At 50.1% G+C, this 26,704-nt stretch overlaps 2 protein-coding genes across 5 annotated transcripts; one reads left to right on the top strand and one right to left on the bottom strand.

The window, feature by feature from the left end:
- Positions 1–323: 323 nt before the first annotated feature.
- On the bottom strand, positions 324–14,930 carry SLC2A10 (solute carrier family 2 member 10). 4 transcript variants are annotated; one of them, XM_072917044.1, is made up of 5 exons: positions 14,799–14,930; positions 11,300–12,676; positions 10,125–10,247; positions 9,459–9,594; positions 324–722 (listed from the first exon to the last, which is right to left on the bottom strand). In XM_072917044.1, the coding sequence occupies exons 1-5, from the start codon at positions 14,800–14,802 to the stop codon at positions 629–631; spliced, it is 1,734 nt and encodes a 577-aa protein (XP_072773145.1). In that variant the 5' UTR covers positions 14,803–14,930; the 3' UTR covers positions 324–628. The 4 variants fall into 4 exon arrangements, with proteins under 4 accessions (XP_072773145.1, XP_032607891.3, XP_030144517.4 ...); XM_032752000.3 differs by lacking the exon at positions 324–722 and adding an exon at positions 8,397–8,811; XM_030288657.4 differs by lacking the exon at positions 324–722 and adding an exon at positions 8,397–8,800.
- A 4,693-nt stretch (positions 14,931–19,623) lies between these two features.
- Positions 19,624–21,265, top strand: TP53RK (TP53 regulating kinase). The gene is given in 2 exon segments (NM_001245415.2): positions 19,624–20,015; positions 20,650–21,265. Coding segments are annotated over 2 exon segments (849 nt in total). The 5' UTR covers positions 19,624–19,645; the 3' UTR covers positions 21,129–21,265.
- Positions 21,266–26,704: the final 5,439 nt, after the last annotated feature.

Genomic DNA, 26,704 nt, shown 5'->3' with positions numbered 1-26,704 from the left:
CAGAGCACTCATGGTGCTCTGCTTCCCACTCAGTGGGGGATTTGCTCATGTGAGTGCTGAGTCTCAGCACAGCCACTGCAGAGCCTTTAAGCCCTGAAATGGAGCATCCCTGCAGCAGTGCAATAGATTGGTTCCTTGCCACCCAATTTCCAGAGATTTCATAGGGATTTGAACTCTATCCCAAAATTTTTTTGCTTTAATGGTTGGAAAATGTATTTAAAGGAGGCATATACACAAAATGTTGCTCTACAGAAATGTCTCTTTCATTATATTCCCATTAACCTTAGAATGCTTTTAAGCACTTTTCTTCCATGGGAATGAAACTGGGAAATATTTCCAGCCACTCAAACATTTTTTATTTCAACTCATGGGAATTGGTCAAACTCAAGATATCAAACAGAAACCAACTGGCAGTTTGTCTTTCAAAAATCCCCTCTGCCCCATTGCTATGGCTCTGCATTCAGAGCCCTAGTTCTAAATATAAAGTAGGGGTTTTGTGAAGGTCACCAGCATTTCTAGTGCCAGCACGGTGCAGAGTCTCACTGCTGCATTAGAAAGACAGGTTTGTGCTTACCACATTGCTTCACAACTTGATAGAAAAGACATTTTTAGAAAGTAGTTTGGTACTTCAAGCATCTGGCTTCCAGTGGAAAAATGGTGTCATGTCCCAGGTGACTTGTGCCTTCAAAGCTGGGTAAATGCCACCACAGGGTTCTGGCTTTCTGCTGGAAAACAACCAGAAGGGTGTGCTGAGGTTTTCTCTTTTTTTTCCTAGTCTTTAATCTTACAGGCAGTGTTTAGGGTATCTGAAGGTGAGGCCAAGGGGAAGGCTGGATGCTCTCTGGTGTATCTCAAGCTGTAAAGGTACCAGAAGGGTCCTGGTGTGGCTTCTGCACACACTTTGGTGTTGTCCTGCATGTTAAAGCAGAGGGTGAAGAACTGGAACCAATTACACCTTCCCTGATTTCTTTCAGAGATTTTCCAGTGAATGGACACATAATGTTCAAGTGGCCTGTGGATGCAGGGGATGGGAAGAGGCAGATTTTAGAGGGGTGGGGAAACCTGATGCCCAAGGCAGGTACTTGAATGTGTTTTAGAAGAAATGGAAGTGGGGAGTGAGGGAACTCACATTATGGAACTGCTGGCATCCAGCTGGGCTGCCTGACACAGGGTCTGTCCACCCTCTGTAGCCACACAGGAGAGAGCAACTCCTCCCACAGGCACTTTGCTGAGAGCCAGCTTGCTCCATGGGGGGCTGACAGCTGTGGGGAACCTGTGAGACATCCCCTGGGGTTGCTGGGGGTTTATACCCACAACATTCTTCTCTGTTTCAGTGAGATGTGTGATAAGTTCAAGCCAAGAAGACACATTTCCATCCTTAAATTGTGAAGCTGTCCAAGTTACAGACAACCATATTTCCAGATGGGTAAAATTCCAGAGAAACTGTAATGGATTTGACACATCTCAAACGACGATGATGGAGGTGTTGACTCCCCCTTTAATTCCTTCCCCTAACAGACAGGGTCCCTGAACCTGGACCACTTCACTGACATGTGCAGCACTTGTTTCTCTCTCTCTCTGCATGTCTGGTTGGTTTTGCCTTCCTCCCCTGACTCGTAACTCCCAGCTCCTATCCTGCGGGAAAGATTAGGGAGGATAGGAAGTCGTCTGTGCAAAAAGCATCCCTGGCCAAAATAAATACAGGTCACAAGATTAGGCTTCATCAGAACTTTAAGCCTGGCCCAAGCTAAACAAATGAGCTGTCATGCCTTGGTAAAAGCTGCAGTATGAGTGAGCTGGCACAACTGCAAAAACGGTAAAGCAGTTAATAGGTTTTGCAATATGGAAGCTTAAAGTTTTGTTTTCAGTGCTGCATTCCTGACAGTCAAGACTTGCACTGAACTTCAAATGTCATTAATTTTGTATGCTGGCCTTGCTCGATACTATGCAAACACCCTTCCCAAAGCACAGCAATTGCAGCAAAACAGCACCATGGGGCTTCTCCACCCAAGGGAGTCCTGACAGTGCAGAGGAGCAAACAGGGGATGGTGAAAACCACCCCATTTCCCAGCTCTTGCCTGTTGACACTCTGAGACTGAACCTTTGAATGAATTACAGATCTGTTTAAAAAAACAAAACAACAAAAAAAAAACCCCACAAAACCAAAATTCTAGCTGTTCAAATACCTGACTTTTTGATGTCCAAATGTCCCATAAAAATACCACCAGAGCCATGGACACCAGGTGTAGTCCATAGCCAGTAGGTAGCTGTTCATGAAAAAGGGTAACTGAACCAGTAAGTAGGTGAAATCTCCCAAGATTCCCTTTAAAGGGGGTAATTTGCACCAAGAGAGGACTGAATATTTTCTCTTGCAATGAGTAGAGTCCATGAACACGGGACTCAGGCATTGTCCTCTGGCTCTGGCACTGCCCTGTTATTCATCTCTGGAGTTGTTAATCCCCCCGAGCACTTTGATTCCCACACCTGCACAGTGGGCATGGCAGTAGCAGGACAGCCACTGCGTGGGAAAAAGTATTGATGCTGGAAACCACAGAGAGGCTGCAGCAATCTGCAGTGCTCTGCTATCTTCAAAAATTACTGGTCTTAAATATTATAAAGAAAAAAAACAAAACCAAACCAGCAAGCATTAAAAGTCTTTATGGAACAAAAGCCAGGCTTTTAATAATGTTTTAACGTACTTGACAAAGCTTTGGTTCAGAGCTAAGGTTGGCCTCTTGCAAGTATGCAAGGGTTGAGACAATTGAAAAACCAAAATACTTCTCCCAGTAGAGACCTTGCAGCTTATCAGGTAACTGCAGACTGTATTTTGGCCACTTTTAACTGGGCATTAAAAGTCTTTTTGACACTTTCTTTATTCCGCTACAATAGACTCTAACAGCCCCTCCGAGGCCTTCTACAGCCCAATGTGTAAAATGTAATGGGGATTGGTTTAAAGAGTGGAATTTGACCTGAGAGAGATGTGAGTATTCAGGGACTACTTAGTCCTCAGTAGCACTTGGGGGCTCTTTAGTTTGTGGGGCACTTTATTACTCACGAGTGCTCAGGGACACTCATTTGCTGTCTGGTGACTTTCTCTGTTCAAGCATTGCTGTGTTGCTGCAGAGCAGCAGACCCTTCCTTCTCCTCCTCTTCCTCCTCCTGTTCATGGAAGGAGCAGCTGGACCCGGGGCTGCTCAGGGATATTAAGGTGTCCTGGAGGGTGTTTGTCAGTAGAACATGACTGAAGTTAGTTAGCTGGCCACAAACATGAGACCTATGGATGCAGGGGAATGTCTGGTGTTCCCACAACTGTAAATATATGGATAAGAGGCCAAAGCAGGCTCACAGGGAAGCTGTTTGTGCTGCTGGGGCTCTGCAGAGCTCCAGTGCAAAGCTACTCATCAATGCCTTTAAGAGAGGTACTTGTTTCAGCCTTGTCCTTCTGCTTTTCCTCATCCTCCTGGCTGTGTCCCTGAGTCCTACACCAGCCACTGCCAAAAGCAGAGGGGGATGCCCTGGTGCTGGCAGATTCTGTTATTTCTGTGAAACAAGCTTGGGTGAAAGTGCCAAAACTCTTGCCCTGCCCTGAGCTGCCACTCTCTTGCTTTCCAGTATTGGCCAGCTGTGGGATGTGATCATTCCTCATCCATGGCCACAGCCATCCTCCCAGGCAGGGCTGCATGCTGGAGGGAATGAGGTGGGCTCAGAGACAGGGGTAGTCCTTCTCACTTTTACTTTTCCCCTTAGCTTAAATTATTCCCAGACGTGTGAACTCGGCAAACAAGGATCAAGTTTTCTCCATAAGGCAAGGTTTAGTCCAGGGCTGGAATAGTGCCTGAGCTTCCCAGTGGTCAGGAAAAAGCTTGCAGGGAGCAGATGAGCAATTCCTTTTGTATTTTCCATCCATCAGGAAAAGCTGCAACTGAAAAAATAGCTGAACTGGAAAATAAAACTAGACATGTCTGAACAAATATGGAAACCATCCCTGGCTTGGTATTGGAAAAGTCTCAAATGCTGGAAAGGAGAGAAGCAGAGAGAGGGAATGGATAAGTTTTGGCCTCTGTTAGGAATATGGAAGGAATTATTTCATTCTTTTTCCCCATCTATTTGTTCTCTATATGGCACTCTGTGTGGTTAACCCTCCATCTATGTCATAAATATATGTGGCAGAGACAAGATTTTTCAGAGATCCCAACCAAAACATCTGTTTTGCATCTGTGGTTTTGCATATGTAAATATTATTACTAATAGTAGCAAAAGCCATCGTAATGGCAGCAGGAATAGAAACACTATTAATAGTCGTAGTGCTGACATTTTATTTGTGTTCATGCAGGAGGTCAGATCGTGCACCAGCACTCAGCTGTGAGTTTGAATGAGAACAAAAGGATGGCTGCAACCTCCAGGAGCTGTGTGAGTGAGCTGGGACACGGCCATGGGGGTGGAGCCCGGATTGTAACTCTGGGACTGGGGCACCTGAACCTGACCATCTCCCCCAGACCTTTGCAGAGACCTTTACAAGTGGAAATGGCTCCTTGCAACTCTTGTCATGCTGGCAAGGAGAGGAGGATTCCCAGTGGTGAGAGTGGCTGAAAAGCACCTGAAGAAAAATGGAAAGTAAAGGCACTGATTTGATTCCTGCTTATCTGGAAACTCCATTTGTCCTGATAGGTTCAGGGGAAGAGCAATGGTCTTGGGTGTTGCTCCTGCTGCACCTGAGATCTCACCCCAACCCAGCCAAAGATACCTTGTCTCTCTCCCTACAGACAAGGTTCTTCTAGGTGGGTGACCTGTCAGAGCAACTCCTTTGGCAAACCATCAGCAGCAGGGTGGAAGACTTGTGTCTCTGCTTTACTGCTGTGATTAAAAGTGACAGCAACTCTCCTTCTTCCCTTTGCTTATTGAATTAGTAGACCTCAGGGCTGGGAGAGCTGGGCCCAGGAGCAGCAGGAAGAAGGCCAGATGGAGCAGGAGGAACAAGGGCACAGGCCATAGTTACCAAACCTGGAGAGCTTGGAGGTGCTGGTGCTGCCAGCAGCACTGCAGAGAGGAGAGATGCAGTGAAAGGAGGAAGCACCCAGCACGTTTTAGGCTCTGGTCTGACCCACGCAGTGCCTGGAGATACACAAGCTGACAAAACACAACACACCCATCTCCTTCCAGGTATTGCCTGGGTTGAACTGGTGTCTTTGTTCCTATGTGAGGAATGCTTTTTGTCGGCTCTGGTTATGTTGCTGGATCTGTAGTGCATTAAACAGCCCATCTTCTGGTTTGTATTTTTTCCAGTTATCGTGTTTCACGTATTCTGGCTCCTTTCAGGCAGCTCTGTATCCCCCCGAGCAGAGACTAAGCAGGATCCAGTCCTTGAGCTTGCTGCCTTCACATGCACAAAAGGGATGTGGACTCACATCCCACATTTCTCTGCTGCGTTGTGGGAATATTTGCAGCAGGGACTCACACCTTGCTCTGCTTTCAGTCTATCACCTAGCTCACGTTACCACAGCTGGACACTGCAGGCTCAGGGATGGTACATGCTGCCACTGCCACTTCACATCACCTCTCTACAAGCTGGTTCCTGAAGTCGGTCTGGGCCAGCCAAAGTTTGTACTTATTTTTCACACCATTCAGATTTTGATTATGGCACACTAGAGCAGCACGTGTAAGAGTGGGGGGTGGCTGGTTGGTGCTTTTTAAAGATCTGCTCCGACAGCCACCTTCCCTGGGACACCTCCTCTTCAGTTCTCCAAGAGATGCTCCGCTGATCTTTTCCTGCCCACTCTGAGGAGCAAGCGGTGCCTGTGGGTGGGCTGGGCCTGGCGGGGCTCTCCCGACCGGCGGTGATTATCCAGCAGCACCTCGGGGGGAGGCAGGAAGGCAGCGGCTAATCCGTGCCGGGCTGGATGCGTGCCTGGATGGTTTCAGCGCGGCTCCGGCCATGCGCACGCACAGCCCGCCCCGCGCACAGCTCATGGCACAGGCATCTGTCACCGAAACCTGCCTGCATGGAAGGCTGTCTGCACAACCGGGGGAAAAAGAAAGGCATGACAGCACAATTAGTGAGAGCAAATGAAAGGCTGTTTGAAGAGGAGGAGGGAGGAAAGGGGAGAGCTGCATGAATCCCTGGTGGGGTTTTGGGCTTGACATCAAAACCCCTTAACAGTGTATTACTTCAGCCCCCAATGTGGACAGATGTTGAGCTGTGGCTCAAAGGAAGTCAGAAATCTTTCCTTAGAAAAAATTTGGCTAGGAAACTAAAGAAAATATTGTGAAAGAAAAGGAAATAAAAGCCCACTAAAGAAGATTTATCACTGCCTCAAGCATTTCTGTATCCTCTAGTCTTATGAGGTCTGAGCCTCAGGGGAGAGAAGAAGAGAAACAGCCTGTTGCTATGTTAATGGGTCAAAATTTGGAGCGGGGACACATTTGTCCAGTTGGCGTATGATGGAGGGATCCAACTCACTCAGCCGAGCACTCCTGCCATCCCTGCTGACCCCAGCCAGCCTTCAGAGGCCTCTGGCACCAGCCTGCAGCGTTCTCCAGCGCACCCAACCCAGCTGCCGTTTTTGTCCACTCATTCCCATTTGTTAGGGCTTTATGGAGCCTTTTGTCAATGGCAAAATATGCTCATTCCTAAAAGAGTTTAGTGTCATCCACAAACATGGAGATTTTGCTGTCCATTCCCTTGCCAACACTGATGGTGCTGAATAAAATGAGACCCAACAGAGATTCTTGGGTAGTCTGGTTGCTGAATCTCATTTGTCTTAAAAAACTGCCTGTTGAAGCTTGCACTTTGCTACCTACAGCACAGGAATATCCTTAAAGAGGTTTCAATACATAAAAGAAACATTGTTTCAATCCCCTGACAACATAAATGTTTTTTTAAATAATTTGGACAAAATCTTTCATCTGTTCTGTCTGTTGTGTCCTCCCTATCCATGTGAACACTTGATATATTCCTAGAGTCCCAGTATGCTGGCAAGGGAAGCTTTCCCTCTTCAGCATCCATGTCTGCTGGCTCTGTCCCAGCTGCCCACGTGCTTGCTGCTGGTGCAGACCCCACCACCCAGCAGGGACAGAGGTGACACTCACCCCTGCAGCTCCCAGGGTCCCCTGCCAGAGCTTGGTTTGTAGCTGGGAGCTGCACTAGCAACCTGCCACCCCTCTGGGACAGCAGCCATTTGGAAAGTCACATAGATCCAGTTCCTCTAATTTACTGGGTGTGAGGTTCTTCCAAATGCCTGCAGCAGTGGAGAAAACACTCAGTTGTGTCCAAGCTGTCTCGTCATGTCTTATCCTCCCTGGCACCTTGTTGCATCTTTGTATTGAGCAATGGCTCCCCTGCCAGTTTCTTCCTTTTGATATGGTTAAATAAAGATTTTTGGAAGATACTTGCAAGATATTTGCAAGATCTTCGTGCTCTTTTTTAGCTCTCTTTTCTGTCTACTCTTTACTTGACATGTTTTATGGCTTTTCCTTTTTTCTTCATGTGGGAAACCTTTTCACATTTAAAACACTGACCTTCTCCCTGTGATACCTCCTTAACCTTAGCAGTGAGTCAGGCAGGGTGTTTTTTAGGACCTCTTAGTTCTTTTTGAGTTGTGGCACATGTTTTGCTTAGGCTTTAATAGAGCATTTTTTAATCACCTCCAGACTGCTTGCAGGCTCCTTGCTTTCTGCCTGCTCCTTTTTGGTTTGTTGTTATTGACTAATCACCTTATTTTTTCATAGTTCCCTTTCTTGAAATTGTAGAGCCCCAGGCTGCATTTATTTGGTGTGCACTCTCCCACTACAGTATTAAAGGTTGTTTTGTGGTCACTAGCAGAGACCAGCTCTCCCACAAACACCTTGTGAAGCAGGTCCTGTGCACCTCTCCCCACCAAACCCAGAGCAGCAGCCCTCCTCGCACTTACAGCACTGCTTGGTCCCAGAGACCTTTTATTGTACCCAAACCCACTTTTTATTCCTTCCTGATGGATCACTGAGCTGACTAACTTCTCTAATTTCATTTTATATTTGCTGTTCATTACCTTTATTCTTATCAGGGCTCAGTAACACAGTACTGGCTCTACTGTTTTGTTTTGTTTTGTTTTGTTTTGTTTTGTTTTGTTTTGTTTTGTTTTGTTTTGTTTTGTTGTGTGACATCGGGGTAGCCCAATTCCCACTGCCATATCCCTCCTGCCCGGCCCCGCCAGGCCCCGGGCACGGCGCGGGGAGGGAGGGAAGGGGCTCCGGGGATGGGGGGCTCTGATCTGGGGATTGCGGGGTCTGACCGCAGAGCCCCGAACGGGCGGTGCCAACCGCCCACTGCCAGCAGGGCTGGCACGGTGCAGCCTCCCGGTGCTCCCGAGACCTGGAAAATAACACACCTTGCTCACAAACGAGCCTCAAGGATGGAAAAATTGTCAGCAAAACCCGTGCTTTAATTCCTGTGTATAAAACCATTAATCTCTTAAATGCTACGAGACACAAATGAAAAATTAAAAGATACGCAAAGGAAGGATGTATTCCCTGCCTGGGAACAGTGATTCTCCAAGGACCCAAAGGACGTGCTGTTGGCGTGTTCCCAGATCTAAGGCACTGCAGGGAGAACTGTCACTGACCAGAGGTCACCAGCTCAAGGCCCCAGAGAAGTGTCCTGTGGCCCAGCCTGCTCCTCTGCTGCTGGAGCTCCTCACACACGATGCTGCAGTCAAGTCTCTGGTTTCATGTGCTGCTGGCGTGCTCCACTCTCTGGTACAGTGCGTGTGTGCAGCTCGCTCCTCTTCCACGTCTCTGCTTGAACACATTTCCTTCCCACACCCTGCTGGGGCAGTGCTGAAGGTCAGGAGCAGCAGCTGCAGCACCAGGGAGCCGGGCAGGGGCTGACAGCAGTCACCCCTCCTGCCCCCCGAGGGCTGTGTGCTCCCTCCCCTTGCCATCGGCCATGGCAGCACAATCTCTCCTGCTCCAGCAGCGCCTGCCCTGCCATCTCCATCACAACCAGGATGGCAAAACCACATTTTGATCTTCCCTACTCCATTAGAAGCTTTGTGTGAAAATTACCAGGTGGGAGCCCATGTTCCAGGAGACATCTCTGCCTCAGAGGAGAAGGATCAGCCTGGGATTATTCTAAGGTGAAAAGACAGGACTATCATCCCCTCCTGCCTCCTCCCAGTCCTGACCTTCCTGTCCCATATTGTGGTCCTGGTCTCCTCTTCTTGACCATGCATCCTGGTTTTTAACCCATTTTTCTTGAGTGTTACTACTGCCCTCCAGCAGCACAGCTGCAAGGTTCAGGGCAGTGACCTGCTGATGAAGGCGCTGCAGCTCTCTTACCCTGTCCCACAGCCCTGCCACAAACATTTTCGGTTTTCTCAGTAGCACTGGCCAGACTTCACATCAGCCCAGTGCCACAGACCCCAGGGGCTGGCAGTGGGAAACCCCCAAAGGCAGCACTCCTGCTGGGACAACAGCACACCTACCGTTTCCTGGAGAACTGCTGGTCTATCTCCTCCAGGGACTGTCCCTTTGTTTCCGGCACAAAAAGGTAAATGAATATAACAGCCATCACTCCCATCAGCCCATAGAGAAGAAACATCCACGAGAATCCAATGGCATCTGCAGATTCAAGTGTGTGAATGTAGGAGTCACACCGTGGGGTACAAAGTTGGCTTACTGTGATGTGGTCACTGCTGCCTGACCAAGGGGCACCTTGTTTTGTGAAGCCTTTAAGAGAGCTGAGAAATTCCTTATCTGCAAGGTTTGGACTGGAAACTGGCAAAGGGAAGGGCTGGTGCATGCCAGGCTTTGCCAGCACCAGGGGGAAGAGGCAGCCGAGGTCCAGGGCCAGCATGCCTGCTGAGCAATGCTGTAAAACTGCCGTGTGGAAACTGCAGCCTCTGTGCTTCCTGATACTGTGGTGCTACAGTGCAGCCCAGTGGGCAATGGGGGATTTTTATAAACGAGCGACAGAGAGGCTCTGACCAGTGCTGTTGGTGCCTCTTTCCTGCTCTCAGGGGCAAAGGGTCACACCTATTCCAGCCTCAAGTCCTCAGGGATCAAAATGCCACTTAATCTCCAAATGGCTCATGATAGCCACCTTCCCTAACCAGCTGTGGGAGGTGGAGGGAGGGGAAGGGGCTACTTACCAATAAGGTCCAGGAAGGAGAGGCTGATCAGTAAATTAGCAGCCCAGTTAAAGCTGTTACAGAAGGCAAAGGCTCTTCCTCTTATCCCAGCAGGGTAAATCTCACTCAGGACCAGCCAGGTCACTGCACAGATTAGAGAGATCACAAAGACAGTGTGGAGTTAAGCAATTTGTTTGGGAAATGGGTAAGGGAGATTTCAGCAGGGGGTTTAAACTCTGGCTTCACCCAGCACCCGCTGCTGGTGGTGTCAAACATTCATCGATCTCAGAGACAGATCACAGCAGAACACTTCAAACCTCCTGTGTTCAACGCTTCATGGAGGAATGAAATAGCAATAAACAGGCCCAGGGAGTAAAGAAGAAAGCAGGGTAGCTGGTCATTCCATTCACAGGAGATGAAGAGATCTGACAGGCCTGCTGTCAGGTCATACTCTTTGTAAAGAAATGAGAAAAGGGTGGAATTAGGGAGACAATATTATATTTGGGCTAAAATCAGAGTTAAAGCAATACATATCTTTAAGTCTCTCTCATTCTGAGGTTATTTTGCTTGAAATACTTTGCAGGGTGGCTGCAAACCTATGAGACTTGCTCACCTAACATTCTTTTCCTGAGTTAAATGCTGTTTTCTTACATCAAGGCATTTAAATGCCAAAAAACAGTAGAACTTACAAGGAAGCAAGAACTAATCTTTAATCTCATCTGATGAAAAAAATTACCAATAAATAGAATAAAAAAAAACCCCAAAAAATTTATATTGAGAAATGTCAAAAGAGGTTCAACTTCCAGTTCTGCACTGACTTTGATAATCACCCAGGAGAAGCCCTTCAGTCCCTTTGTCCTCAGCCCTGTATTTTCCTCCTCACCAGGATGACAGGAAGTTTGTGTAGTGCTTGTAGGGTTTGTAGGATGCTCTGATTTTCCATTTAACTTCAGAGAAAAAAAAAACAGCTTTACAAGGGTAGTGAATAGCATGGAAGAGAAAGTTACTCTAGTGCTGTAGCTGACAGAGCTTCAGTGCTAGAAAATGATTCAGGGGGCAGGAGGGGACATATTCCCAGTTCCCAGACAGTGAGCTGCTCAGCACAGAAGATACATAAGGATGGTTCAAGCAGGCAGCTTGCAGATGAGCCCTAGTTTTATTCTCTGCATTAATGCAAGGATAAACACCACACTTACTTGGCCCAAATCCAATTGAGAAGGCACTCACAAAAGCCATCATGCTCAGCAGTGTAATCCAATTTAGGACCGTATGTTGAGCCCAGGGAGCAGCACTGAGGGGAGGGCCCGTGCTTTCCACTGTTCCTTTCTTGGGCTGACCTGCCAAGTCCCTTTTCCGAGCGAGGGAAGGATTAGGAACAATCTCTTTGCTTTGAGTGCTGGCAAAAACTTCCATAAGGCTCCTTGTGGCAGCAAAACCGGGGCCCGCCTGACTTTGGGCAGCACCTGGCGCTGGTGGGACGGGTGACACAGCAGCCTGGGGGAGCACAGGGGTCAGGGGGTGCTGGCTGAGGCTGTGGGATGCATTGGGGCCTGCGGCTGCTTTGCAGTCCCTGGCCATGGCCGGCGGAGCCATGCAGCTGGTGAGGCCGATGGTGGTGACAGAGATGGCCATCACCACGCAGCCAGCCATGAGCAGCACTCTCCTGCCTGCCTTGTCTGCCAAGGCCATGGCCACCAGCGTGGCCACCACCTTTATTGCTCCCAGCCCAACCGAGGCCAGGATCGCTGAGGAGTTGCTCTGGAACCCCACCGAGTGGAAGATTTTGGAGGCATAGCCCAGCACATTAGGCTGCCCAGTGAACTGCTGGAAAAGCACCAGTCCCAGGCCCACCAGAGTCCGCCTCCTCATGTTGTCTCTGGTCCTCAAAAGATCAAGAAATGAGTAATGCTTCTCCTGATAGGGCTCCCGCTTTGCTGCTGCTCTGTCCTCTGTGTCCTGCAGTGGGATGAGGCCCTTCTGGCAGTCTGAGTCCCACGAGCTTAATTTAACAGGGTTCACTGGGAGGAAGAGGATGCTGAGGAACTGCATGGCTGCCGGGGCAATGGCCAGTCCAAACATGTACCTCCACCCCTCATCCACGTCCGCAAAGATGTAATTCAGTGCGTAGGACAGCAAGATGCCCACGGTGATTCCTGCTTCGTAGAGAGACACCAGCAGCCCTCGCTGGTGAGCAGCCACCATTTCTGAGACATAGATGCAGCAGGCCATGGATGAGACAGAGATGGCAAAGCCCACGGTCATTCGCCCAATGACCAGCACAGGGAATGCCCTGGCCAGCGTGAGGATGAGGCTGCCCCCCAGGAGGACCAAGTTGCTGACCAGGATTGCTCTCCTCCGCCCGTGGCGGTCGATGAGGATCCCCCCAGCCAGGGAGGCGAGGAGCGCTCCGATAAGGATGGAACTCACCAGAACTTCCTGCTTGAAGCAGCTGAGCTGAAAGTCTGCCTGCAGCTGTAGCAGTGCTCCAGAGATTATCCCCAGTTCGTATCCAAATATCAGCCCCCCCAGGAGAGACACTGTTCCAGACAAGAGGAGGACCAGCAGTGCACGACCTGGAAAACAAGCAAGCAGTGCCAGGTTCAGTTTTCTGATGCTATAAAACAAGCTATCAGCATGTACAGGCTGGAAAAAGCTCTCCCAGGACAGCTAAAATTTTCCATCTACAAGGTCATGATGTGGAGTTCCCCCATAGGTCACTAGATCACATGTATAGAGGCACTTGCACACAGTAACACAACCCACCAAACTTCCACTAACTGCAGGGGTACTCATTTGGGGTGCAGAACTTTGAGATCAGGACTTTTAAACATAGTTAACACTTGTTTTTAAGTGCAGGACAGTGATTTGTAGTGCCTGGAGTTGTACAGTGGGATTGTCTGTGGTATCTCTTGATTGTAACTACTAAATTTGTTCTGGGCAGGAAATGCAGCTTCTGCTTTCTGGTTCTGCATTATCATTTTCACATTTCAGTCCATGTGGTACGACCAGCTCTCCCTGCAGGTTTTGAATTTTTACTTTCTATCTTGTGGTTAAAAGCCCTGCTCAAAAAAGTTTATTTTTCCTTTATTTTCTCCTTTAGTTAATCTTATACCCTCATCATGACTTTGTAGGGTGGCCCTGATTTCTTCATCTCTCCTTCTGCAGCCCATAGCTCCCAGGATCCTCAAATTAATCCCAATCTCCTCCTTCTGTGGTCCAGGCCCGCAGCACAAACTTCACTGTGAGCTGAAAAGTTTACTGTTGCCATCCTCAAACACAAGAAGTGCCTCTTTGACCTTGCCCTTCCCACAGGGCTGAGTCTGCCAGTTTCCTAAGCACGTAAATTGAGCTAAAATAAGACAGAAACAGCAGCAAAAGCAACTCAAACCAACCCGCCCCAAACAACCCTACAAAACCAAGGTGCTGCACGTGCTTCTCACCATGGGGAAGGAATGAAGGGTGAACCATGGACTGCACCGGGGCAAGAGCCAGCGCTGATGTGGGGACCTCTGGGGATAGAAGTGACACTGACCTCACCTCCAATTACATTTTTGAAGCATAGGTGAAGTGGATTAGTTTGGGGGTTTGTGCTGTTTTGCAGCATGTAATGCTATCTGCATTCTTTAGTTTAATTAGAAATACTCCGAGTTTTGGTAGACTGCACGTGGAAAAATGTGGGCACAACCACCAGACCGTGGAAACGTTTCTCACCCTGCTGAAGGACTTTTTTCCTGTCACAAGCTGTGTTTAATGGGAAGTGTCTCTGCTTGGCTTTTAATCACAGCTATCAATAAAGGCTATTTCTCAGTGATGGCTGTATATAAATACAACATCTTTTATTTATTCTGCAACCCTCTGTGTTTCATTTGTGCTCCTTATGCCATCCCAGCTATCCCAGTCCCTCCCACCATGCTCTGTGTCACCATCTGTGCTGCTTTTAGCACTCCTTGTACATGTTATGCAGATAATTAGAAAAAATTTCTGCTCAGAACATAAGGCATAAGTGGCCATCCCATTAGCTTCAAGCTACAAATTCTATTAGACACAGACAGCCCACTATAAATACCATGGCTGATTTCATGAGGTTTTGCCGCATTTCTTGTTAACTTAATAAGCAGTAATGGCTTATGAACTTCGACTGAAATCCCGTTTATGCATCGTCTATTCTGACGTAGCTGCGGAATTTGAGGACTCTTCAGATCTCCACACGAGGACAGAAGGTTTGGTGGAGCAAGGAGCTGCGCCAGGCGATTCTCCCCCCGCAGCAAACCGGCAGAGGAACCGTGCCCAGGCCGGGGCAGTGTCCCTCTGTCCGGCCGGGCTGGGCTGGGCTGAGCCCGGACTCTGCTCGCACCAAGGCCAAGGCCAGCAATGGGCACCGCACAGCAAACCCAGCCCGCTCCGCACCCCCGAACCCCGAACCCCGCTGCCCTCCGGGACAGCCCCGGCACCGAGCCACGGGAAATCCCTCGGCTCCTGCGTTCGCTGTACGCGCTGCTGGCACCGCTAAGAAAAGAACAGAGAGAAAGGAAGGGGCGGCGGATGCACTCCCAGCCTTTACCAAAAGTTGCAAACTTTTTTTTTTTTTTTTTTTAAATTTCTCCCCAGGGCAGCGCGTTCCCGCTCCTCCCCGGCTGCCCCGTGGCCAGAGGGGGGCTGGCAGCCCCCGGTGCCCCCCGCCCGTCCCGCACTCACCCATGGCGGGGCCGAGCCCCGGCGGGCGCGGAGCGGAGCGCGGCGGGGCGGAGCGGGGCCGGCGGCCGGAGCGGGGCCGCGCCACGTCGCTGCTGCCCTGCCCCCGGCCGGGCAGCCTGGGGCTTGTAGTCGCCCTGCCCGCCCCTCCCGGGGCCGGGGGTCCCGGGGCGCTGCACCGGCCGGGAGCGATGCCGGGAGCGGAGCCGGATCCCGGGGGATGGGTGAGCCCTGCGGAACCGGGACGGGCATCGGCCGGGTAGCCGGGGACACGGTACGGAGGTACGTGGCGTTTGGTCCAGAAATCCAGAAGCGAGGATGTGGGTCTGGTGGCTGGAATGTCAGCTCTGTCCCCAGCCTGTCTCACTGGAGGAACAGAAATCTCCTCACTGCCTGCAGAGCTGCTCTTTGCAGGGCTTCATCTCTCTAGACGAGAAAGCCTTCAGAAAGTGCAGGAGATTGACAGTTTGTTCATGTCTTCAGGTAACCCGGCTGGAAAGCCACAGAAACCTGCTAAGAAAGGGGTGACCACTTGAAAGCTGAAAACAAGAGTATGGGGATACATCTCATGTCTCTGCTCTGTAGAGCAGTAGTACCAACTCATTTTATTTCAACTCATAGTTTTGGGATGCTTGAGATGGGCCACATTGGATCATGTATTTGATGATCCTTTCAGCTTTAGTCTGTTGGATATCTGGCTGCAGTTGATCAAATGTTTTGGTTTTCTTTCTTCTTAAAATCACAGGGAATAGGAAAAGTGTGTCAAATCATGTACCTGGTTTAGAGATGAAATAAAAGCTTCCCATTCACATGCTCTAATTTCAGTGGGAATACAGGATGCGATAACACCTTTTCTAAAACCTTGTATCTGATACAGCCTGCCAGCTGCAGCAGGGATCACACACTGGGTGAAGAATGGCTTCAGACACCAGCCAACAGAAACCCACGGAGTTCATGGGAAGAGATTTTCAATGACATTGGCATTTCACATTAGAGAAGTTTAAACAGCTCTGAAATCACATCCAGCTCTCATGATATGCAGAGGGAGAAATTATTCCAATTTTCTCTCTTCCCCAAGACCCACACGAGACCAGTTCATGGCAGACAGGAAACACTACATGTCTGTGTCTAGGCTAATGTTCCACATTTGGGGAGCACAGGGGGATGCAGGGGATGCAGTGTGATCTTGCCATGATCTCTGCCCCCCAGAGCTCAAGCCAAGGCATTTTGGGTGAGCTGTGTTAGGAACTGGAGGAGATGTCTCCCATTCATTGTTCCCCACCACACCAGGCAGAGAGCCAGAGAGAACCTTGAATCCTCATCAGCCTCGGGGCAAACTCACTCTTGGCTACATGATCTTCAATTTGCCTGAACAATTCCTTTCTTCTGAAATTATTTCTGTGTGAGAAAGAAGAAATTATATTTTTCTCTATGGTCACTCAGCATTTATTTTTCTGCCACTTGAACATTTTCTGGAGGCTTCTTGGTCTCTGGCAGGGCAAGAAATATTATTAGCACTGACAATAAGAAGGTGAGGTCTTGGTGAGCACAGGAAAAGCTTTATGGTGTGTTTACCAAAGGAGGACAAAAAGATGACATCAGTGTGTACAGAAATGCAGCTGTCACATTGACACTGTGGAGGCTGTGGGTTATTGTCCTCTGGAAAAAAGGTCAAAAACCTGCTATGATGTACAGCAGGGATAATTTAGGGGGAAAACCAAAAATCATTCTTTGGGGTACTTAAAGTACAGCTTTCTTATCACACCTTTTGTAGCCAGTGGGTGTTCTGGGCCTGCTGAAAGAATTCACAGAATTCACAGAATTACTGGGTTGGAACAGACCTTCAGGATCATCAAGTCCAACCCAGCCCCAACGCCTCAACTAAACCCTGGCACCCAGTGCCACATCCAGGCTTTGTTAAACACATCTAGGGATGGTGATTCCACCACCTCCCCGGGCAGGCCATTCCAGAACTTTATCTCTCTTTCTGTAAAAAAATGTTGGTTTTTTGTTTGTTTGTTTGTTTGTTAGTTTGTTTTGTTGGGGTTTTTTTTTTGTGTGTTTTTTTGTTTGTTTGGTTTGGTTTGGTTTTTTTCCCAGCACCTTTGTCCCTAAGCTCCCACGTGAGAAGGCTGGCACATCCCTGGGGCTGGCACATCCCAGGGGCTGGCACATCCCCAGGACGGGCACATCCTTAGGGCTGGCACATCCCCGGGGCTGAGCCACAGGAATGTGCTCCTGAGAGCTCCACCTCGAAAACCGCAGCCCGTGTTTGGCCACACAACCCGCCTGTGATTACTGGAAAATGTTACCTTCTACCTCTGAGCTGGAGCAGCTTCAGCTGTAAAATCATAAATTGAAATACGAATACAAGAGAGAAAGAAGGAGAAAGAAGTCCATCCTGGAAAAAGGAAGACGTGGGGTTCAGGAATCCTCACCACACCCTTAAGAGTATTTTCTTCTATTATGAATGACCCTTAGGAAGGGGCTTGGGGGATCAAAGTGACCAAAATCTATTCAGTTCTTGATGGAAGTGATGGTCCCTGAGCTGGCAGAAGCGTCACAGCTGGCCTGGATGGAGCCAACTCACCAGGAACCTGCATTTATTGCACGTTCATTTACATCAGAGAGGTTTCTCCTCCCGATGCCAGGCTGCAGGTGTTTTCTCTTATGATGTCCTAACCCAGGGGGGTTCCCTGACAATGCTGGTCAGCAGTGTTGGTCCCACCAGGAATCTTGTTTCCTTGTACATTTTAGGGATGCCTTCAGCATGGCATACTGCAACAACTCAAATTCATCCCTTTTCCCATCTGTGCAGCTCTGAGGATGGCAGCCTCCATCCCTAAATAAGCTGGGGGGTGGCTGGAGAGCTGCTTCCAGGGCTGCATCCTGCCTGATGCCAAGGGAATCTGTAGGAGAACACGGAGGAGCCCATGAGACCTGCCTTGGTTCCCATTAGTTTGGTGTGCTGGGCTGTAATTTTTAACTTAATTACATTGTTTGTGAAAGGAGAGTTTGTAAATGCTTGTCACCAGGAGCACAAAGTTACATAATGAGACCATTTACCAGTTTCAGAGCAGTTCTCTGGGGTTCAATATCCAAAAAAAAAAATACTGGGTGATACCATAAATATTGTAAATGGCTCTAGTTAGTTTCCAAGGGCAATGTCCACTGTTTATTGCTTTAAAAGAGAAAAGAATAAGTGAAATCACAGGGAAGATAAAATTTAAATAAATAAAATAAAGGGCAAAATAAAGCAAAAATATTTTGTTTCATATTTTGAAAGCTCTGGAGGAGGTTTTTAGCCAGCATGAGAGAAAACCATCATGTTTGCCAGAATAATGAACCGAAGGCTATGTGTGTGCACATGCTTATAGGTTGTATATGTGTGTCTGTGGGGGTATCTGTGCACAGATGCTCTGATAAAATCTGTTCACAACATGGGAAAAACCTTGTGCTTTATTTCAGTGTTTGAGGCATTTGCAAATTCCAGCCACAGAGAATTCACCCCGTTCCCTGGGCAGGCTGTTGGGCTCTTGCAGCCCTGCCACAGCTGCAGGAGGGTGCCACGGGTGGGCAGAATTGCAGGATGGATTATCTGTACCATTGAAAACTTGTGAAGCTTGTTTAAAAGTTGTCACTGAAGCAAGATAAATATTTGGCAGGCATGATCCCACTGTGCAATGGACATGTAAACTGTGTGGAATGTGTTAATAAAATATAAATGTTCTGAAAAGGAAACAAATGCTGTGGGTGAGAAAACAAAGACAAAATGGACTTGTGGCACCTCCAAAAACAACAGTTGAAAACATATTGACATGGACTGGGCTAGATTCCCTTGTATCTTCTGAGGAACATATTTGCAGCATGCGCAGATCACCCAGTGGGGCAGTGGGTTTTCAGGGTGCCATAAAACCCCAAGCACTGCTCCAATGAGGTTTATGAGGATAATGAGGTTTATCTTAATAAGATGGCAATGTGGGACTTGGCTGCTGGAGGAAGGGAGAGTCACCCGACTCACGGCATGAGTGGCCCATGGCAGACCTGGGCAGAAGCTTTGGCGATGCCCAGCATGGGGACCCGAGGTGACAGCACGCCCTGCTGCCGGCTGCTGATCCCCCACAGCTTCCAGCAAACCCCTTCTCCTTCCCAGCCGCCAGCTGGGCAGCTGCAGGGGGTCTGCACAGGCTCCAGCAGAGGCTTCTGGCACAGGAAGGAGCAAGAGCCAGCGATGGACCGTGCTGGTGGTGATGTCCCAGAGATGGAGTCCCCACGGTGATGCTCCGAGCTGGTGTCCCAGGGATGATGGATGCCCTGGAGAGGGGCTCCACGGTGAAGCTGGGAAAACCTGGGGGGAACCAGGAGCTCCCACTTGACACCTCGGGAAGAAACGCACCCCACATCTCCCTTGCGAGCCTTGGGCCAGCTGCAGGTCTCGCTCTTGCGCCGGCAAACCCACGGGAGGGCGCGGCGGCTCGGGGATGCTCGGGAACAAATCCCACCATGCTGCAGTTACCCAGTATCCCCCGCCACGGCAAAGGGCAGCAGGATTGCCGGGGGGAAGCACCGGGAGGGGTTTGGAAGGAGCAGCCCCGAGCAGAGCGGGGCAGGGCGCGTAATGGCGGGGGCGGCGAGCGCTACGGCCGGGCGGCGCTCGGCAGTTCGTCTCTTTCCGTCAAGACCAGCCGAGTATTGCCGAGCACGCCCGGAGATTACCGAGCATTACCGAACAGGCGCTTCGGCAGTTCGTCGCTTTCCGTCTCGGCCAACCGAGCGTTGCCGAGCATGGCCGGAGATTACCGAGCACTGCCGAGCAGATGCCCCGCGCGTGCGCCGTGCGTGTCGCGGTGATGGCGGCGGCGCAGGCGGAGGCGGGCGGTGCGCGTTCGGTCATGGCCGGCGCCGCGGGCCCCGCGATGGGCGATGTGGGCCCCGCCGCGGCCGAGCTGGGGGCCGCGGGCCCCGCCGTGGACGGTGCTGAGGGCGGGGCGGGCGATGCTATGGTGGCGGAGGAGCCGCCGGCGCCGCCGGCGCTGCCGGGACTGCGGCTGGTGCAGCAGGGCGCCGAGGCGCACGTGTACCGCGGGCTGCTGCTGGGGCGGCCGGCGGTGGCCAAGCTCCGCGTCCCGAAGCGGTACCGCCACCCGGCGCTGGAGGAGCGGCTGAGCCGGCGGCGTATGGTGCAGGAGGCGCGGTCGCTGCTGCGGTGCCGGCGGGCAGGTGGGCACGGGGGCGGGCGGGCCGGGCCGGGGCTGCCGGGCAGGACGGACGGACGGACACACACACACAGCCCCGGGCTGGGCCGGGGCTGCCCGGCAGGACGGACGGACGGACACACACAGCCCGGGCGGGGTGAGCGGGGCAGCCCCAGCAGGACACACGGACAGACACACACACACAGCCCGGGCGGGGTGAGCGGGGCAGCCCTGGCAGGACACACGGACAGACACCCCAGCCCAGAGCGGTGGCAGCCCCACCACGCCGGCTCCTCACGTCGCTCAGAACAGGCACTCGGCGCCATCCTGAAGGATGCGGGGACTTCTGAGCCCGGGGGACACGCTCTGCTCTTTCAGAGTGCCCCTGGAGCTCAGCGTGCCCTCGGTGTGTCCCGAGGCTCCCCCAGGAGGGGCTGGGCTGTCAGAGGGCTTGAGCTGCCAAGTCCCTGTAAGGCTGCGGGGCTGTGCAGATGGCTTGGATTGAGAGTTGGCTGGGCAACCAAGGGGTGCATCATCAGTGGCTGGGTGTGATCTCAACTGTCATTTCTGTTTAAAGCTTTTATTGGCTGTGTTTTATTAAAGTAAAGCCGTGAATCGTGTAAATTAACTGCTGGAATTTGATTTGTTCTTTTAAACAGGGATTCCAGCTCCGGTGGTCTACTTTGTGGATTATGTCACCAACTCTATCTATCTTGAAGATATTGTAGACTCAATTACTGTTCAGGATCATATTTATTCTGTACAAAAGAGTGGAAATGATACCAGTGACCTCCATAAGTTAGCAGAGAAGATGGGTGAGCTGCTGGCAAGGATGCACGATGAGGATATTATCCATGGAGATCTTACAACTGCCAATCTCCTCCTGCGGCCACCCACGGAGAAGCTGGACTTGGTGTTGATAGACTTTGGACTCAGCTTTATTTCGGGTCTTCCAGAAGATAAAGGAGTTGATTTGTATGTTCTGGAAAAAGCCTTCATTAGCACTCATCCAGATACTGAAACGATGTTCCAAGCTCTGCTAAAGACCTATGCAGCCACGTCTAAAAAATCTGGTCCTGTGATCAAAAAGCTGGATGAGGTTCGGCTAAGGGGAAGGAAGAGATCCATGATTGGGTAGAAGAGAGTGGGGTTAGGGATGGAGAAATAGTAGATTTTGCAAAGAGGGTTATTTATATTTCTAGTTGGTTTTATTTCACAGATCACTATTTTGATAACTGTGTCTTCAAATAAATAAACTTGAAAGAGTTCTAAGTGTCATCAAGTAACCAAAGTAATTGTGAGATTGGGGCACAGCCAAGAGAGAAACAATTAGAGGTCACTTCTGTCCTAGAAGTGAAATATTTCTAATACAAAGTAGTTTACAGTGTCATTCTACTCATCTTTGTGTGGTTAGAATCATTCAGAGCAATCTTTCTTGGCCTCTAGACCATAAATTTATGGGAGGCTCTTACTTCAGAGGCTACAAAACAGCATCTACAAAAGGTAACTGAGAAAAACAAGTGTGTTGATTTTCTCAGAAGACCTTTCAACAAAGGGTTTAAATCTGTTATAAATTACTCAACACATCCTGAAAATTTTCAGAACTGCATTCTGGAACATGGGTGATGCTGAAATACCACATTAAACATAGACCAGTTTTATTTTCTTCTGCTAGTAAATTGGCTTTTTTCATTCTCAGTCAATAGTACTGTCTGAAGGAAATATAAAATTTGTTAATCCAGAGTAGTTTTCTACTGAGAGACTTCTACTTTAAGCAAAAAGTCTGCTGTAAATTTCCTCTTTTGGAGCTTTACAAGGGGGACTGCTGATATTGCCATTGCCTGCCCAGGTAGGCAGCTGGCAGAGGTAGGTGGGAATTGTCTTTTGTTGTAATGTTTTCTCTATATTACTTTGATTTTCTGGCTTACTGTATTTAATTGTGTGAATGGAAAGTGTGCCAGAGGAAAGTCTTGCCACAGTGGGTGGGTTAGAAGATTATCAGCTTTGTGAGCAGGTTGGGATGTGAGTTGGGTGAATGTGGGAGCATCATTGCCTGCAGGTGATGATAGAAAGAAACTGTAAACTTGCTGAGCGATTCGCTGTGCTGGGCAATCTTTATCCGTCGGGAAGATCCTCTGTTCTCCTGTGCACTGCCTTGTGCTCTGAAACTGATTGTAAAAAAGGAGTGGGGTCCCTCTCCACTGCACAACCACGTTCTGTACGGATCAGCGGGGAGGGAAGGGAGCTGTGAGGAGCTGCTGTGGCAGGCAGGGCAGGAGGGAAGAAGGCTTTTCCCTGCCCTCTTGGAGCAGGGGGAGAGAAGGCAGCTGTGAGGAGCTGCCGTGGCAGGCAGGGCAGGAGGGAAAAAGGCTTTTCCCAGCTGCCGTGGCAGGCAGGGCAGGAGGGAAGAAGGCTTTTCCCTGCCCTCTTGGAGCAGCGCAGCCCGAGCCGAGGGGACGGGGCGGGCCGTGCCGAGTACCACCAGGCACCTCTACCGCTCCAGCCTCGCTCCGCGCGGTGGCGCCGGCGCAGCGCCGCCGTCCGCGGCCGCGGGGGTGGCCGGTTCGTGTCCCGCAAGTGTCCTAGCGCGGCGGGCTGCCCGTGCCCGGCGCGCATTCACCTCTTGCCAGAGGAGCCGCCTGGGCGAGTGCCCGACCCCGGCGTGGGGCCCGGGTTCCACCGCCCAGCCACAGCTTTGGCTGCGCCGGCACCTCGGGTGTAGCGGCGGGGTTTTGTCTCCCCTCGTGGCGCACGGGCTCGCAGCGGGCTGCGGGAGCACTTGGATCGGTGCTCTGGCACGGTGGGAGCAGGTGGGTGCGGGATAACGAGTGCCCTACCGAGCGATCGGAGCCCCAAATGCCGGCCCCGCGCAGGGGAGGCAGCAGCCTGACCCGCCCTGCCCTGCCCGCCGTCCCCCATCTGTGCAAACAGCGCTCTCAGCGTCTCCCGGTGGTGCCGGGATTGAGTTCTGTTTGCAAAGCCCTTTGAAGAAGTCCGTTTCCAGCTCTCATGGTGTTTGTTAAAATGCAGCTCTCCCTGCGGGACAGCGGAGCAGAAACAAAGCCGATCCACGGGAGGTTTCCATGGGCGGCGCGGTGCCCTGAGCCGGGGTCGGCAGCCTGTGGTCAGGCCAGTCCTCCCGGAGAGCTGCTGCGTGGGACTGCCCTTCGAGCAGGGACTCCTGAACTCTGCTGAAATCACCTCTGGGATGGAGCCTCAAAACAAAGCAGGACATTACTGGTGATGAAGAGCAAAATGTTTTGCTTTTTCACCGCATGATAAACCCCTCCTTGTTACATAAGTGTTACTCTCTGCACATCTGTTTTAGGGCTTGTTGATATTTCCTCTTGATCAGCCTGGTGTGTCAGATGGATTGCTGTAGAGAATGCTGAACTGTTGCTGTTTGAAGGTGGAAAAATCTCAGCAGGTTCATGCCCATCAAAAAGGACACTCTGGACATACAAAGTGTCCACCCCACATCTTCTTGCAGCCTCAGCTGAATCAGCCCATCAGGAGCTGGACTCAATGATCCCTGGGGGTCCCTTCCAACTTACTCTATGATTCTGGCATGACTTGTGTCTGCAGCAGCACCTCCTTGGATGAAAACCACTGGTTCCCTGACTGGTTCACAGGGCAGGTGGAGGTTCCAGTTGTTGTTGGCTGGGAATAGCTTGACATGCTGCTGTGTTAGCTTTCTGTGCATCTCTGTGCTCATAAGGACAGAGAATTGAATTACTTTTGTGGTTGTTATTAAAATAATTTGCCATTATTTTATCGTTATTTTATGTTAAGTGCATGTCCGTTCTTGTAAGGTAAATAGGACTCCTATTTTTTTTTTTCCTGAATAGTTTATCTGCTGCAAATCTAGTTTTGAGCCACCAATATTCTTCCAGAGTATGGCCTAACTTTGTAAAAAGTCCTTGCAGCCCACACTGGTGGAAGTGGTGATGTCCTGCCCTGTCCTACCCAGAGGGGCTGTTCTCCCGAAGGCTGTGTTGTCCTTCAGCTTCTCCAAAACCTCCTTGCTTGCCTGTTGGGGGGACCCCGAGGCTGTGGGATGTGGCAAGTGGTGGCTGGTGGTGCATGAAGCCACTGGGGGTCTCTCTGCCACCACACTAGCACCAGGAAAATCTGAATGTTCAGGGAAAAACCTTTGAGCAGAATGTATTTACAGCTGTGTGCTGAGTGTACAGTTGATCACTCTGGGTCTTTCTACTGCTTGAATCTTTCTGCTTTTCAAAGTGAATTGTTGTTTCAGGGCATCAACTCCAGGCCTGCTTCATTTCCAGAGGCTTCCTAGCACCTGCTTGACCTGGCTCTACACCTGGTTATCACTCTAAAATACCATGAATACAAGGAGGTGCAGATATGATGTGGAAAAAAAGAATGAAAGGAAAGATGGAGAGACAAATTAAATGGAAATAGAGGCATTTTATCAGTAGAAAGTGCAGTATAGTACTTCTGAGGGAATTGCTGATTACTGATGGAGTTGCCTTTTCTGTTTATTTTTGGTATCTGACATCATCAGTGGTTTCTGTGGTGGGAGTGGGGAGCTCTTGGCCACCAGCCTGACTTTAGCTTGGCAATGAGACCAAGTTCTGTTTTGCCCACTGATGCCATGAGGGCAGAACTGAACTAAGGGGATTTTTCGAGATAAATATGAGTTGGAGACATAGAGGAGCACTAAGAGGAAAAAGAAACATAACCCATGCAAGCAAGGAACAGGGATGGAGACAATGTTGAATAATCTGGGAATGCTGTTGCCATTTCTGGACAATGGCTGCTCTGGGATGGCAGTTACTGTGTGTATGTGTAAAAACTATGCATACAATATATTTGTTGTAGCTTTTTTCAGAGAACTTCATTATAGTCTAGGCCTTGATGTCTCCAGGAAATCAATATTTTCCAGTTTTGCAAGATGCAGAACACTGACAACCTTTTGCAAGCCTCTTCTCTCATCACTGCTGATAGAAAATCAAATTTTTGCAAATGTTTGCAAAGCCCTTTGAAGAAGTCTGTTTCCAGCTAAATGAGCATAAAAGCTCATTTGTAACCCAGGGTTCACTCTGTGAGGGTTACTACAGATAAATAAAGCCCCTCCGTAGCCCAAGCACAATCTGTGTCCCACAGAGGTCCCTTTGGGCACTTCACAGCACCTTTCTCTTGGCAATAAAATAAACTTGCTTTAAGTAATAGCCCGGGAGTGGTCTGACCCCAGTGATGGCAGGGAAGGCACAGGCAGGGCAGCTGCAGCTACTGCTGGCACTGGAAATGGGGGTGATAGAGATGGAGTTTACAAAAAACCAAACTAACTAAAGGTTAATTCCCAGCTGAAGGCCAGGAGAACCAGCGTGTAGCCCCTGCTGGGAAGCTCTGAAGGCTGAGCCAGCATCTGCCCTGCTGAGCTGACAGGGGCCGGGTGGGGTTGGGGAAGGGGCTGTCCCGGTGTGAGCCATGACTTGCAGGGGATCGTGCTGCCCATCCCCTCACCCTGCACACTGCCAGAAATGTGTATCCTTGTAAGAGAAAGAACAAACTGTGCCCGTTGTTATTGTTTTGAAGCTTTTTTTTAACTTTCAAGGTTGATTTTGAGAGAAGTTTTGTAGAGCTCCTTTGGTCCGGCATGTGGAACTGAAAGACGGGCTCCCAGTCTCTGGCTGATGGGTATTTTGGGTAAGCTGAACCTGTTTTAAGCAGTTGCATTGTTTTACTGGCCTGAATTTTGCTTTCAGTCATCCCTCTGTCCATCCTCTCCATCATGCACCACTACCTGAGTGATGAAGCAGCTTCTGCTCCCACAGCCTGCTGTAGCATCGAGGCAGCACAGCAACCTCCTGATCATTTACTTTGGCCGTGATAACTTTGTATTCAGGCTGTGGAGCAGTTAAGGGACAGCAAGATAAAAATCCTCACGGATTTCTCTCGGCCGGCTCTGTGCTCTCTCCTGGGCCCCGAGAGAAGCTGCGCTTGCCAGCGGGGCTGGGCAGCCGCGGGGCCGGGCGCCAGGCGGATGCCGGATCCTCGCCTTGCCAGCGGCCCCTGGCAGTGCCCGGCAAAAGCTTTTGTGTCCCTTCTGCTGTTTGAAAAGAGCCGCAGCGCTGATGTCGCCACCCTTTAGCCCCGGCCCGGGATGGCTGTGGGCATTAACTGATTTGTTACTATTTGTGCAAAATTACATACATGCTGTTAAGAAGAGGGAGGGGAATGGAGGAAGTGGATCCAGATCAGGAGCAGAATCCTTCAGACGAGAGCACAGCCCTGTCGATCGCTGATTGTACCTCCACATTCTAATTTCTTGCTCCCTGTGTGCCAGTGATTAATGGTTTGTAAAAGGGGGATGAGGCTTTCTCACATCTGCTTTTTAATCCAATGCATTTGACTCCAACTTCCTTGATGATTTAGGAAATGGTATCAAGGGGGGAGTAACTTTCCAGAGGTCTGATTAATTGTGAAATGGAGAGGTTTCTCTGCTGAATGTGAATTTTATACATCTGTCAATACATGGCACTCAGAGGATGCTCGTGAAGTACTAAGGGTGTTACTTTGCTTTCCCATTTTTCTCCCCGCACTCAGCTTTGCTTAGCCTTCAATTGCAAGAACCCAGGCGGTGCAAAAAGCAGCTCCCTTGGCTTTGATCTCTTGCTCATCTTGATAGTGGAGCAGCTCGGTTTCCTGGGCTGTTTGCCTCTCACTGTGCTCAGACGAGATCGGCAG

The sequence above is a fragment of the Taeniopygia guttata genome, chromosome 20 (genome assembly GCF_048771995.1).
Source record: "Taeniopygia guttata chromosome 20, bTaeGut7.mat, whole genome shotgun sequence".
Classification (NCBI taxonomy): domain Eukaryota; kingdom Metazoa; phylum Chordata; class Aves; order Passeriformes; family Estrildidae; genus Taeniopygia; species Taeniopygia guttata.
This window is presented reverse-complemented; position numbering and strand designations above follow the sequence as displayed.

Excerpts from the sequence above, each read along its gene's own strand:
- SLC2A10 (XM_032752000.3), bottom strand. Across the intron at positions 10,248-11,299 it reads CTCAATTGGATTTGGGCCAA|TGACCTGGCTGGTCCTGAGT; the intron begins GTAAGTGTGGTG and ends TAATCTGTGCAG. Across the intron at positions 8,812-9,458 it reads CAGCAGTTCTCCAGGAAACG|CACTGCCCCAGCAGGGTGTG; the intron begins GTAGGTGTGCTG and ends CCTGACCTTCAG.